The 14,112-nt window shown below is 44.2% G+C and overlaps 1 protein-coding gene across 4 annotated transcripts in view; it reads right to left on the bottom strand.

Moving 5' to 3' along the window:
• Positions 1-1,918: 1,918 nt before the first annotated feature.
• FBXW10B (F-box and WD repeat domain containing 10B) overlaps positions 1,919-14,112 on the bottom strand; it is a 33,520-nt gene continuing 21,326 nt past the window's right edge. For 2 of the 4 annotated variants that reach the window (XM_053893103.1, XM_053893104.1), the window contains 3 exons: positions 12,790-12,948; positions 10,669-10,937; positions 1,919-2,776 (listed from right to left, as the gene is read on the bottom strand). In XM_053893103.1, coding sequence (XP_053749078.1) covers positions 1,968-2,776; positions 10,669-10,937; positions 12,790-12,948 — 1,237 coding nt within the window. In that variant the 3' untranslated portion in view covers positions 1,919-1,967. The remainder of the gene's footprint in view (positions 2,777-10,668; positions 10,938-12,789; positions 12,949-14,112) is intronic. The other 2 variants (XM_053893105.1, XM_053893106.1) reach the window with 2 other exon arrangements.

The raw sequence follows: 14,112 nt of genomic DNA, 5'->3' as shown, positions 1-14,112 counted from the left end.
AGAGGGGGAGACACAGAATCCGAAGCAGGCTCCAGGCTGCACGCTATCAGCTCAGATCCCGACGGGGGACTAGAACTCACCAGCTGCAAGATCATGACCCTAGCCGAAGTCAGATGCTTAATGGACTGAGCCACCCAGGACCCCCCCCAAAAAACTTTTTTAATAAAGAAATAAACTTAATATCCTAATAATGAAAAAAAAATAAATTCTTAAAGGAGAGAAACCTTGGCAAAGAATTACGGTCCCGCACTTGGAGGTGAAAAGCGAAGGCCCTGAAGAGGTGGCCTGTGCCTCTAGCCTGCCCATGCCATGTGTTTGGCGCCCCATCCAGTGTGTGGGTTGTGGAGTTTTGTGTTGTTTTTGGTTTGCATTCTACTTGAATTCATTACCACCTGTATAGGAAAGTCTCAGTTCAGTCTCTCTGCTGTGCAGGGAAAAGCCCACTTCTTCCCTACTGTACTTCTCTGCTGTCTGTCTCTCTTACTCTTCACATAAAACACTTCACTTCTGGTCACCAGATGTGTGGGAGTTCCTTCCCCACACCAAGCAGTTCTCAGTGACAGCAGCTGGGTGTCCTACAATTCAATTCAATTCTGACATTTTAAAGAGATAGAGCCAGATCCCACAGGTTACGGGCTCAGTCCCAGAAGACTCTCGTGCGTGCCAGCTCTCCCTCTCTCTTTCTGTCTCTCACATACACTCATTCTTCACATGCCCAGTTTATCACTGCGCTCCTGACCAACTGGCTATAGATTTGAGGTTCCGATGACCCTCCCTCTTGAGTTCAAGCAATTTGCTAGAGGAGTTCACAGAACTCGAGGAAACACTTACATGTGCCAGCTTATTAAAAGATACAGATGAACAACCAGACAAAGAGACACATATGGGCAAGGCCTGGGAGGGTCCATGGAGTTGGGGTGCATCACCCTCCCAGTGCATGGATGTGTGCACCAATCTGGAAGCACTCTGAACCCCATACTGTTGAGATTTTTACGGAGGTTTCATCACCGTAGGCATGATGGATCATTAACTCCTCTCTGGAGCTCTCTCCTCTCTGGAGAGGATGTGGGGTGGGGCTAAAATCCCCAAGCTTTCTGGTGACCGACCAGCCCCCATCGAGGACCCATCCAGGAGCCCACTCTGAGTCGCCTCGTTAAAGAGAAGAGATGTTCCTGGTGTTCGTATCACTTAGGAATTTATAAGGGTTTCAGGAGCTCTGTGCCAGGAACTGGGGGCAGAGACCAATCTATATTTTCTACTATCTCACACCATCCTATGGTCATGCTGAGCCACGGAGTAGGAGGCTTGAGCTCTCCGATGGGCCATCGCTCCGGTAGCGTGCCGCCCTCTTTTACCTGCCTGGTCCCTGACACCATCTTGGAAGGTCTAAGTAGAAACATCCACACACTTGATATTAGTGTCCCTCTTCGAAGAAAAGATGTCTATGCCTAATTCTCTTCCATAAGAGCCCTGAGAAGGAAAAGAACGCATAACGTTCTCCAATGCAATAGGTCAACCCCATTGAGGGTATCTCCTTTTAGATGCTTAACTGAGCTCATTGAACTTCATCAGGCTTCCGTGCAAAAATACCAGAGAATTCCAATGCATTATTCTAACACAATCCCATCATTCATGTGCGATCAGAATGGTAGCCCTGAACTGGTAATGATGAGTGGTATTCAATTTCCAATGATCACTTTCCCATCTCCCACCAGTGAAGTTGGGCTTTCATAAGTTTCAGTGGTTTTCAGTGGGAACACAGATGCCAATCGCTCCCAGCTCCCAGCTCCCCCTCTTTTCTTACTTTGATTATATCCATTCTTTGGCTTCTAGGAAGATAATTCGGACTCCCCACATTGCCAAGGGCCAGTCCAAAACAAACAAACAAACAAAGAAAACAAGTAGCCAAACCCCAACATCCACTTGGTTTTCTGTTTATTGTAAGATGTTCATGCCCCAAGGCTGGTTCAGATAAACATGTTTTGTCCAAGTTCAGGAGCCGCTATTTTCCCTTGCTTCAGGAAATTATCTATAGGCAGGCCTTGGATCTTCCTGATCCATGCAGATTTGCTGGCTTTTTCTGGATCGAGCACTTCAGTGGGCTTCCTGGCCTGATGCTCCTTCCTCTTGGCCTCCCTGTACTCTTTCTCCTCCCTTACAGTCAACAACATGAACTGAGTGTTCGCTCTAAAGGGATCAAGGGTCGTACAGAAGTGAGGTCGTTCTCTCTTGACAGATTTGGTTGTCATGCCCGCTGGTGGAGCCAGCATGCGGTTCGGTTTAATGACCTGCGTGCTGGTTAATGGGCTGAAGGCGCGCACGGTCCCGTCGATGGAGCTGGTCACTTGGTCTTCACCCTTGCAGCTGCCGGTGAGTCGGGGGTGGATTATCACGGGCTGGGGTATGGTGGACTGGACTCGGGGACTGTGCAAAGAGTTCTTCAGGTTGGGCTGCAGATTCTGGATCTCCAGGGGAATGTTGGTTTGTTTCACATCTATGGGAGGTTCGCTGCGCCTCAACCTATCAACTGCGTGTTGGATTGATTTTCCTTTGAAACTCAAGACCTTCCTTGGGTGTGGAATCGAAGGTCCCTGGGCATCGATGACTTGGGTTTGCGGCCTACGGGGATAGGCAAATGCCCCCGAATTATGGGCCTGCTGCAGGGCATTAACGGTCAGTAGGAACTGGTCAGGTGACATAGGGATTTGCCAGGACTTTTTCTTCGAGCGTTTGATCATGTCTACGGGGCGTCTTTCTTTTTGAATTTTCTCATCATCTGGTTTTTCAAAAAAAGAAAACAAAAGCAAGTCAGAGCGTTCCATGAAAAATAGTAATTCGTTATGCATGGAAGTTAAACCCATCTGAGGTCTTTGTTGTCCAATGGGTATGCCGTCATGCGGGCAAAAATCCTCTATAACGCTAGAAATTATGACATATTCAACACGACAAGTTTTTACGAAATATACTGGTATTTGTGTACAAGTGTGTATTCAGCTCTAGATATGCATATTTTGGAGGGAACATATGTAATCCCAATGTTCCACACATTTTGTGACTTCCCTGTGGGAAGGTGCTTTCTACCTCATTTATGATTCACACAAAATAGGCCTTATAAATTTATAGTAACAAATCTCCATTTTTTTTTAATGTTTATTTATCTTGAGAGAGAGCACAAGCGAGGGAGGGGCAAAGAGACAGGGAGAGAGAGAATCCCAAGCAGGCTCAGCACTGTCAGCACAGAGCCAGACATGGGGTTCAGTCCCATGAACCGTGAGATCATGACCTGAGCTGAAACCAAGAGTTGGTCGCTTAACCGACTGAGCCACCAGGTGCCCCACCGATCTCTATTTTTATTTATTTATTTTTTAAATTTTTTTTTAACGTTTATTTATTTTTGAGACAGAGAGAGACAGAGCATGAACAGGTGAGGGGCAGAGAGAGAGGGAGACACAGAATCTGAAACAGGCTCCAGGCTCTGAGCTGTCAGCACAGAGCCCGACACGGGGCTCGAACTCACGAACCGTGAGATCATCACCTGAGCCAAAGTCGGACGCTTAACCGACCAAGCCACCCAGGCGCCCCCCGATCTCTATTTTTAAACAAAAACTGCATCACAAAGTTTGACCTCTATCTTATTAATTATTTATCAAATTTGATTCCAAATGATCTTTGGACATTTTCCAAACTCAAAACTGCATCAAAATATACAGCCTAAATATATCACAATGTGACCAAAAAAAGGCACTTCCTGAACAAGAGTTCCTAAAATGTTTTTTAACAATAGCAGCGGTTCTAAAAGTCACTTGACAGGGATAAGAGATTCATTCTGACATGCTGCATGACGGTCAAGACTTCCAAGGCGCCTAATACCTAGAAGTAACAAAGATGTCTTCACATGTGAGCAAATCTATTATCTCTCTTTCACTTGGGCTTTTCACTCCCTCTAATACCTCATAGATACACTGAAAGCATTATCCCCATTTTACGAAAGGAATAACTGAGTCATGAAAGTCATTGTCTAGTCTGACCTAACAATTAAAAGTCTGTACGTGGGGTGCCTGGGTAGCTCAGTCAGTTAAGCGTCCAACTTTGGCTCAGGTCATGATCTCGCAGTTCGTGGGTTCGAGCCCCAGGTCGCGCTCTGTGCTGACAGCTCGGAGCCTGGCCTGCTTCATATTCTGTCTCTCCCTCTCTCTCTGCCCCTCCCCCACTTGTGCTGTCTCTCTCTCTCTCCCTCTCTCTCTCTCTCTTTCTGTCAAAAATAAATAAACATTAAAAACAATCTGTACCCCAAACTATACCAATGCAGAACTAGAAAATAAAATGCAACAGTGTGCTGAACATATAATTTTCCTTGACAAAATAGGTTTTATCCCAAGATGTTTGTGTATGGACATACTAAGATGGGATGAAGCTTCAAATATCTCCCTGTCCACTTTGTTAAATAAATAACATTTTATTAAATTATTAAATGTTAAATTATTACATTAAATAGTATTTAATAATTATAATATTGAATTGATGATTAAATATTGTTAAATTGATGTTAAAATAGTAAATAGTAAAATATTAAATATTTTTACTAAAGCATATAAAACTAAATAAAATTAAGATGTTAAAATCTTCCCCACTGTCCTTTTTAATCCCAGAATCAACCACTCTGTGTGTGTGTGTGTATGTGTGTACATGAAAACACACAGTTTTTCTCCTTTAGAAAAAGGAATTGTTTGGGGGCACATGGGTGGCTCAGTTAGTTAAGCATCTGACTTCGTCTCAGGTCACGATCCCACAATTTGTGGGTTTGAGCCCCACATCGGGCTCTGCGCTGACAGCTCAGAGCCTGGAGCCTGCTTCAGATTCTATGTCTCACTCTTTCTGTCCCTCCTCCACTCATACTCTGTCTCTCGCTCTCTCTCTCTCAAAAATAAAAAATAAAAACATTAAAAAAAGGAATTGTGTCAAGAAAGTGGGGGCAGAGAGATCATACCTCAACATAATAAAGGCCAGACATGAAAATCCACAACCAACATTTTATACTCCATGGTGAAAACTGAAAGCTTTTACCCTAAGATCAGGAATAAGACAAGGATGTCGACTCTCACCACATTTATTCAACGTACTACTGGAAGTCCTAGCCATAGCAATCAGATAAGAAAAAGAAATAAGAAGTGTCCACGTTGGTAAAGAAGTTAAACTGTCACTATTTCCAGATGACATGATACTATACATAGAAAATCCTTAAGACTACCAAAACACTACTGGAAGTAGTGAGTGCATTCCATAAAGTTGCAGGATGCAAAATTAGTAGCAGAAATTCGTAGCATTTATATACACTAATAATGAAGCAGCAGAAAGAAGAATTTTAAAAACACTCCCATTTTCAATTGCACCAAGAATAATAAAATACCTAGAAATAAATTTAATCAAAGAGATGAGACTTAAACTCTGAACTATAAGACATTGATGAAAGAAATTAAAGATGACAGAAAACAGGTATTCCGTGCTTACGGACTGGAAAAATTAATATTGTTAAAATATCCATATTTCCCAAAGCCATCTACAGATTCAGTGTAATCCCTGAATAATATACCAACAGCATTTTTCACAAAACTAGAAGAAAAAACACCGAAATACGTATGAAGCCACAAAAGACCTCAAATAGCCAAAGCCATCTTAAGAAAGAAAAACAAAGCTGGAGGTATCAGAATTCAGATTTTGATATACACTAGAAGGCTGTAGTAATCAAAACAGTATGGTGCTGGCATTCAAAAAAAAGAAAGAGAGACATAGACCAATGGAACAGAACACAGAGCCCAGAAATAAACCGGTAATTATATGGTCAATCTATGACACAGAAAGCAAGAATGTACAATGGGGAAAAACAGTCTCTTCAATGAATGGTGCTGGGAAAACTGGGCAGCTACAAGCGAAAGAATGAAACTGGACCACCCTTTAACACTACACACAAAAATAAACCCAAAATGGATTAAAGACCTAAATGTGAGACCCGAAGCCATAAAAATCCTAGAACACAGGCAGTAATCTGTCTGACATCAGTCGTAGCAAGATTTTTCTAGACACATCTCCTAGGTCTCCTAAGGCAAGGGGAACAAAAGCAAAAAAAAAAAAAAAAAAAAAAGCGGGGGGTGGGAACATCAGCACTACATCAAAATAAAAGGCTTTTGCACACAGCAAAGGAAACCACCAAGAAAACAAAAAGGTAACCTACTGAATGGTGGGAGATATTTGCAAATGATCTATCCGACCAGGGGTTAATATCCAAAATACGTAAAGAACTTACACAACTCATCACCAAAAAAACAACCCAATTTAAAAAATGGGCAGAGGACCTGAACAGACATTTTGCCAAAGAAGACACACGGATGGTCAACAGATGCATGAAAAGATGCTCAACATCTCTAATAATTTGCAGAGAAATGCAAATCAAAACCACAATGAGATACCATTTTGCACCTGTCAGAATGACTAAAATAAAAAATACAAGATAAAAGCATTGGCAAGAATGTGGAGAGAAAGGAACTCTCGTGCACTGTTCGTAGGACTGCAAATCAGTGGAGCCATGGTGGAAAACAGTATGGAGTATTTCCACTATCGGATATTTACCCAAAGAAAACAAAAACACTAATTCAATATATGCATCCTTATGTTTATTATAGTATTATTTACAATAGCCAAGATATGGAAGCGATGTAGATGTCCAACAATAGACGAATGGATTATGAAGATGTTTAAGCAGCCATAAAAAGAATGAGATCGTGCCATTTGAGACAACACAGAAAGTACCTGGAGGGTATGATGCTAAGTGCAACAAGTCAAACCAAGAAAGACGAATACCACCAGATTTCACTCAAAAGTGGAATCTTAAACAACAACAACAACAATAAATGAATAAAAGTAGAATCAGACCTATAAATACAGAGATGGTTGCCAGAGGGAAGGGGGTGGGGGAAGAATGAGCAAAATGGGTGAAGGGGAGTGGGAGATACAGGCTTCCAGTTACTAAATGAGTAAGTCATGGGAATAAAAGGCACAGCATAAGGAATACAGTCAATGATATTGTAATAGCAATGTAATGGGGACATAGCATAATGTGTTAACTTGTCGAAACAGTATGTCATTTACCTGAAACTAATGTAACATTGTGTGTCAACAAACTCACATTTTTTTTAATCTTTATTTTTGAGAGAGAGACAGAGTGCGAGCAGGGGAGGAACGGGGTCGGGGGCGGGGAGGGGGGACACAGAATCCAAAGCAGGCTCCAGGCTCCAAGCCGTCAGCACAGAGCCCAATGTGGGGCTTGAACCCACAGACCGTGAGATCATGACCTGAGCCAAAGTCGGACGCTCAACCAACTGAGCCACCCAGGCACCCCCCAAATTTTTTAAAAAAGGAATTGTGATAACTCATTGTTCACTAGGGTGTCTTTCTTCATATAATAATATATCATGGATCTCTTTCCAAGTCAATACATGTAGGTCCTCATGATACAATTTTTAGCTGTTAGCGAGTATTCCATAGTGTGAATTTTTCCATATCTACTTCATCACTGCCCGCTGGTGGACATTTAGCTTGTTAGCGACCCACCTCAAAGAAATGCAGAAACTATTTTTACTTACCATATAAGCAAGTACAAAATGATGGCTAACACCCAGTTTGGACATGCCCGGGTGTGGTGGAAGCTCTCATGCACTGTTGGTGAGACTGTAAATTGGTATATCATTTTTAAGGATAACTATGGCAATATCTTTCTAATTTTTTTCCAAATCCAATCAGCTATGTTAGCGTTCCCCTCTTTTGGTATTATTTTTTTTTAATTTTAATTCCAGTATAGTTAACATGGAGTGTTATGTTAGTTTCAACTGTACAATAAATGATTCAACAATTCTGTACATTACTCAGTGCTCATCAAGATAAGTGTACTCTTAATTCCCTTTACCTATTTCACCCATCCCCCCACTCACCTCCCCTCTGGCAACCATCTGTTTGTTCTCCATAGTTAAGGGTCTGTTGTTTGGTATCTTTTTTTTCTTTGTTCCTTTGATTTCTTATATTCCACATATGAGTGAAATCATACAGTATTTGTCTTTCTCTAACTTATTTCGCTTACCATTATACCCTCTAGATCTATCCGTGTTGTTGCAAATGGCAAGATTTCATTCTTTTTATGGCTGAGTAATATTTCAGTGTGTGTATGTGTGTGTGTATGCACAAATATATATAATGTACATATGTGGAGTATATACATGTATATATTTGTATATAGTATATGTATATATGCAAGTAAATACACACACACACACACACACACACAACCCACATCTTCTTTATCCATTCTTCTACTGATGGACACTTGGGTTGCTTCCATAATTTGGCTATCGTAAATAATGCTGCAATAAACATAGGGGTGCGATATCAATATCTTTCCAATTTTTTTATGTTTATTTATTTTTAAGAGAGAGTGTGTGAGAGCAGGGGAGGGGCAGAGAGAGGGAGACAGAGGATCTGAAGCAGGCTCTGTGCTGACAGCAGAGAGCCCCATATGGGGCTTGAACTCACGAACTGTGAGATCATGACCTGAGCCGAAGTGCGACGCTTAACCTACTGAGCCACCCAGGTGCCCCGATACCTTTCTAACTGTTAAGGGCCGTTATCCTCGTCCCTATCTTGGCAACGCCACTGCTAAGACTTTACCCTTGCAGGTATACCTGTACAGGTACATAAACGTACGTATATTCAAGGATATAGTAGAGCCCTTGTTAGTAGAGCCCTCCTGAAACTTCACCTTGAAGCTAGTCTCTGCAGGGAGTTCGACTCAAGTGCTATCCTATTAACCAAAAATATTTGAAAGGCATTTTAAATCTTTACCACAGTCTCTCCAAAACAACAAAGGGACATTCTATTCCTGATGACGCAATAGTCCCAGAAGTGAGAAGTCTCAGTGGCAGGGAGGAGGCAGGCTGTGAGACCAAAACTGGAAAGGCAGCTCTTACAGAAGTTCTCAGGCTGTGCGTAAGGGAACAATGAAGGAAAAACCAATCACCCTTAAGAAAAGCCAGACATTTTATCCATTCTGAATTCTCAAAGATAACCAAGGTCATGGGCTTGCTGAAAAACTAGATGGGGGAAAGTGAGCGAGCAAGAGAGAGAGAGAGGATCTTGCCCCTGATCCAGAATAAAGTATCACTGTTTGTCGTATCCCCTGCAAGGATTTTTGCTTCCAAACTCTCTTGCCCACCATCTATGCCCCCTTGTTTCCTTACAAACAGGACTCGCCCTCTTCTTGCCGTATCTTCGGGGTGATTTTGACTTTCCTTGACTTTGAGGTGCCTCTGTTAACACTCCTACTGAAGATTGAGGAGGAAGTCACAGTAATTATATAATTCGATTAGGTCAACGTAAGTGGGGGGGGGGGGGCGCATAGCTGGTCATCGAATGATTTTCACCCAGACTATCACTTTATTTGTTGTTGTGTCACACTAGGTAAGTCATCTGGAGCCTAAGATCTACATCCCCTCCTGCCCTTCCTCTCACCCACTTTTCCTACTGATTGCCAAGCTTTAAGCACCACCTAAACCTCTTGGTCTCCTCAAGAGAGAGCTGATCATTTGTAGTGTTTGCCTGGACGTGATCTCTTGATGTTCTCTTTAGATCTGGGGATCCAGTTATCCATGCCAAAATCGGGGACAGGTAAAAGGAAGGAGTCTGGCTACTGTACCCCACTCCTAATTTATTCTCTGTGCGTCTTATAAATAGCATTCCCAACAGCACTCACGCGCGCGCACACACACACACACACACACACACACACGTATCTGCTTTATAACTAATATTTTCTGGGTACGCATGTTATCGATCAGGGCTCTCGAGATAATACATTCTGCATAGCTCATTTTTCTGTGGTACAATAATATCTTGCCTCTGTTTTAAGGAAATAATTATGTAATGTATGTTTGGATGGGCGCAGATGTTGGTTGCTTTTTGTATTCATGGCAAGTATAGAGTAGATATTAGTTATCTACTGTACAAAGATTCTAATACGTTTGTAAACCTAGGCCTTGAAAATCGGGAGATTCTCTTGAGTTGGCTAACCAGTTGGTGAATCAAAAAGAATGGGCTCCCACCTTCCTTAAAGGTGAAGATTTACATTTTCAAGAAATCATTGGTGGGCGCCTGGGTGGCTCAGTGGCTTAAGCATCCGACTCCTCTTTTCAGCTCAGGTCATGATCTCACGGTTCCTTAGTTTGAGCCCTGCATGGGGCTCTGTGCTGACAGTGTGGAGCCTGCTTGGGATCCTGTCTTTCCCTCTCTCTCTCTCTGCTTCTCCTCCATTCTCACTCTCTCTCTCTCTCTCAAAATAAATAAATGAACTTAAATAAAATAAATCATTGCGGCGCCTGGGTGGCTCAGTCAGTTAAGCATCCAACTTGGGCTCAGGTCACGATCTCGCGGTTCGTGGGTTCGAGCCCCGCGTCGGGCTCTGTGCTGACAGCTCGGAGCCTGGAGCCTGCTTCGGATTCTGTGTCTCCCTCCCTCCCTGCCCCTCCCCAACTTGTATGCTCGTTCTTTCCCTACAAAGAAACTCATCCTGCCACCCTCTCATCCACTCCATCGGGTACACTGAGGTGGCCTGGGATTCAGTTCTCTTACCTGTAAGTAACCTGGTTGTCCTCCGGAAAACTCGGGACCTGCCTGGTTTACTTAACAGGGACTCCTGGGTCACGGTTTGTTGACTGGATAACGAGTCCTTCAGGCTGGAAACCTGAGTGCTAGACCTGGAGAGAACTTCCACAAGGCCGTTTTCTTCCCTGTCCTCTTCTTTCTCCTTCTTCTTTTGTTTGGCCTTGTCCAGGGAGTACTGCCACTTAACATTCTCAAACTGGAACATGAGAATATTGCTCTCTGTGTTGATCACCATCCTGGAACAAAAGCAACAAGATCGCCCACAAAAGGAGCATGAAGGCCGCCACTGCCCGGGGCCTCTAAATAAGGCATGTCAATCACAGTCGTGTCCAATGCCGAGGCCAAGGGAACAGCGCCCGGGGGGAGAGACTGTACAAGCAGGATGGTGTCGGCTACTGAAGGATCTGGAGTGATGAAAGGTAGCCGGCGGGGCGGTGAGGGTCGTTTCCTTTAAAATTAAGTGTCAGCGCGGCCATGTGTTCTGATTACTTTACTTTCCAAGTTAAAATATCTTTTTAAGTTTATTTATTTTGAAAGAGGGAGAGAGAGAGAGAGAGGGAACCAGTGGGAGAGGGGCAGAGAGAGAGGGAGGGACAGAGGACCCAAGGCAGGCTCTGTGCTGCCAGCAGAGAGCCCGATGTGGGACTCGAACTCACAAATCGCTAGATCATGACCTGAGACGAATTCTGGCGTTTAACCGACTGAGCCACACAGGCGGCCCTCAAGTTAAAATATTTTTAAGTGAATTTCCATTCACGGAGTGAGTACCAAGTTCCTAGGGTGCCCAACGCAGAAAACTTAGCTACTCTGCACCCCACCGTCTTGAAGTTCACTCTTTTTCTCAAGCACAGTATCCAAATACCATGTTTCTATTGCTGTGATGGGGATGAGGAAAACTGTAACAGAGGACTTTGTTCCCCCTGTCCCTCCATCACCCCCAAAGTCTCTGAGCATGCCCTAAATTTAAACAGAACAGCTGTGGGGCACCCGGGTAGCTCAGTCGGTTAAGCGTCCGACTTCAGCTCTGGTCACGATCCCGTGGTTCATGGGATCAAGCCCCGTGTCGGGCTGACAGCACGGAGCCTACTCAGGATTCTGTCTCTGCCCCTTCCCCACTCTCTCGCTCTCCAAGTAAATAAATAGATGTAAAAAAAAAATTAAAAATAATAATAAATAAATAAAACATCAGGTTTTTGTTCTTTACCAAAAAAAAAAAAAAAAAAAGGAAGGCAATATGGTTCAGGGAGATTAACTGATGTCTCAAGTGATCTGTGTAAAAGACAATTCTATTTGGGTATTTTCACATAATATCACCCCGAACCTAGCATATAGCAAGTGTAATACTATATATAATTAGTCATTGTTCTGGTTTCTGTAAACCCACCGGCTCGGTTCTTCCCCAATGGACACTGGACCGGCCGCTATAGCCATCCCCCACCCTCCCAGAAGTCTCCTTGCGTTAGAAGTGGGCATCAGAAGGGGCACCTGGGTGGCTCAGCCGGTTAAGCTCCCGACTTCGGTTCAGGTCGTGATCTCACAGCTCGTGAGTTCGAGCCCCTAGTCAGGCTCTGTGCTGACAGCTCGGAGCCTGGAGCCTGCTTCGGATTCTGTGTCTCCCTCTCTCTCTGCGCCTTCCCTGCTTACACTCTGTCTCTCTCTCTCTCTCTCAAAAATAAACATTAAAAAAAAAAAAAAAAAGAAGTGGGCATCAGAGACAGATGGTCAGAGAAGGCAGGGCCAGGGAGCCAAGCAGGGTCTGTCTACACATTCACGGCAGTGCCTTACTGTACTCACGGCCTGACTTGCCCAGACATCCGGAACAAATTAAAAGCAATGTGAACCCCGACTGCTAAGCTTTGTGCAAAGTCCAATTAGTCCCCCGCAAGACCATTACCTTTCTACCGCCAAAATATTACCCAAAATATTACCCCTGTATAGCCAAAATATTACCCTTCTACCGCCAAAATTGGAGGAGAGCCCTGCCCACTCTCTCCTCCTGCCAGCAAAGCCAAGGCTGGTGTCCCAGGGGAGCAGAAAATCATCCAAACAGAATTGCTCACGGCTCTGACCTCCACACCTACCACCCACCTGTTGCCCTGAATAAAGAAGGACAGCACGGGGTCACCTCTGCCATTGACTTTCATCACCTTCAGACAGTTCCCGTTTAGGAAATTGTAAATACGGATCTTGCCGTCGGCACAGGCGCTGATGACCCGGAGGAAGAGAAGAGCCACATGAAGCACCTCCCTGGAAGAGAACAGAGCGGCAGGCTGTACCCGTGTGTTGCTGGAAGGCTTGGGTGTGTTGGTAGCGTGGGGTATTTTGTGTATGGTGGGGAGGCAGCGGTCACGACCGCCATTCACCTTCAAGACGTGGCTGTCCTCTCTCCTCCCATCCCATGGTTATTTTTCCTGCAGTCCGGTCACAGTGCCACAAGGTGGCGAAACACAGAGGCTTCTGTCACGGGTTTTGTGCTTTTGCATTTTTGTTTTGTTTTGTTTTTTATTTGTTTGGGGTTTTTTGGCAGGGGGGGGGGGTCTGATCCAGAGGTGATCACGCCTTTCTCTTACAATTTGGTTCCTAGCTAATGACTTCTGAAAAAGTCATGCTGAGAACTTACTGTTTTGATGCCTTTTCAGATAGTATCACTAGATATTTTTCAGTGATCTCTACACCCAACACGGGGCTCGAACCGACAACCCCGAGATCGGGAGTCACGCTCCACCAATGGAGCCAGCCAGGCGTCCCTAGCATCAGTGAAGAAAGAAATCCACACATGGGGAAATGATCATCTTTATAGGAAGCAAAAACCCAGTGTTTAAGCAGTTCCTTTGGGATCTTAAATGAGCGGCTTTCATTCTTCCAGTGAAACGTCCCGAAGGAAAGTTTTACCCAGGGACGAAATGTGTGAGCTCCCTTTGGTGGTGACCAGCAGAAGAGAGAGGGCCAGGTGACGTAGATGCTTCCCACAAAACCTTCCCACAGCGGCTGCAGCCAAGCGGGCCTCCAGACGTGTGGAGTATTCAGCTACAAAATGTAATTACCCCATTCCTGTTAATGATGCTAAAAAGTTGAATTCGGGAGCGCCTGGGTGGCTCAATCGGTTAAGCATCCGACTTTGGTTCAGGTCCTGATCTCGTGGTTCGCGGGTCCAAGCCCCGCACCCGGCTCCGTGCCAACAACTCGAAGCCTGCTTGGGATTATTCCTCTCCCCCTCTCTTTACCCCACCCCTGCTCAAGCTCGTGCGCTCTCGCTCAAAATAAATAAACTTAAAAATTTTCTTTAAGTTGAATCTGATGCCACCAATTTGTTAGATCTTATGTGTCAAACAAGTCCTTGGATCCCTGCCATCTGTACCCATCCAGGTCCGTCTGTGGCCTTGCTCATGTGCTACCTTCTCCACAAAACCA

Source organism: Panthera pardus, unplaced genomic scaffold (genome assembly GCF_024362965.1).
Source record: "Panthera pardus isolate Hobbes unplaced genomic scaffold, ASM2436296v1 HiC_scaffold_3, whole genome shotgun sequence".
Lineage (NCBI taxonomy): Eukaryota > Metazoa > Chordata > Mammalia > Carnivora > Felidae > Panthera > Panthera pardus.
This window is presented reverse-complemented; position numbering and strand designations above follow the sequence as displayed.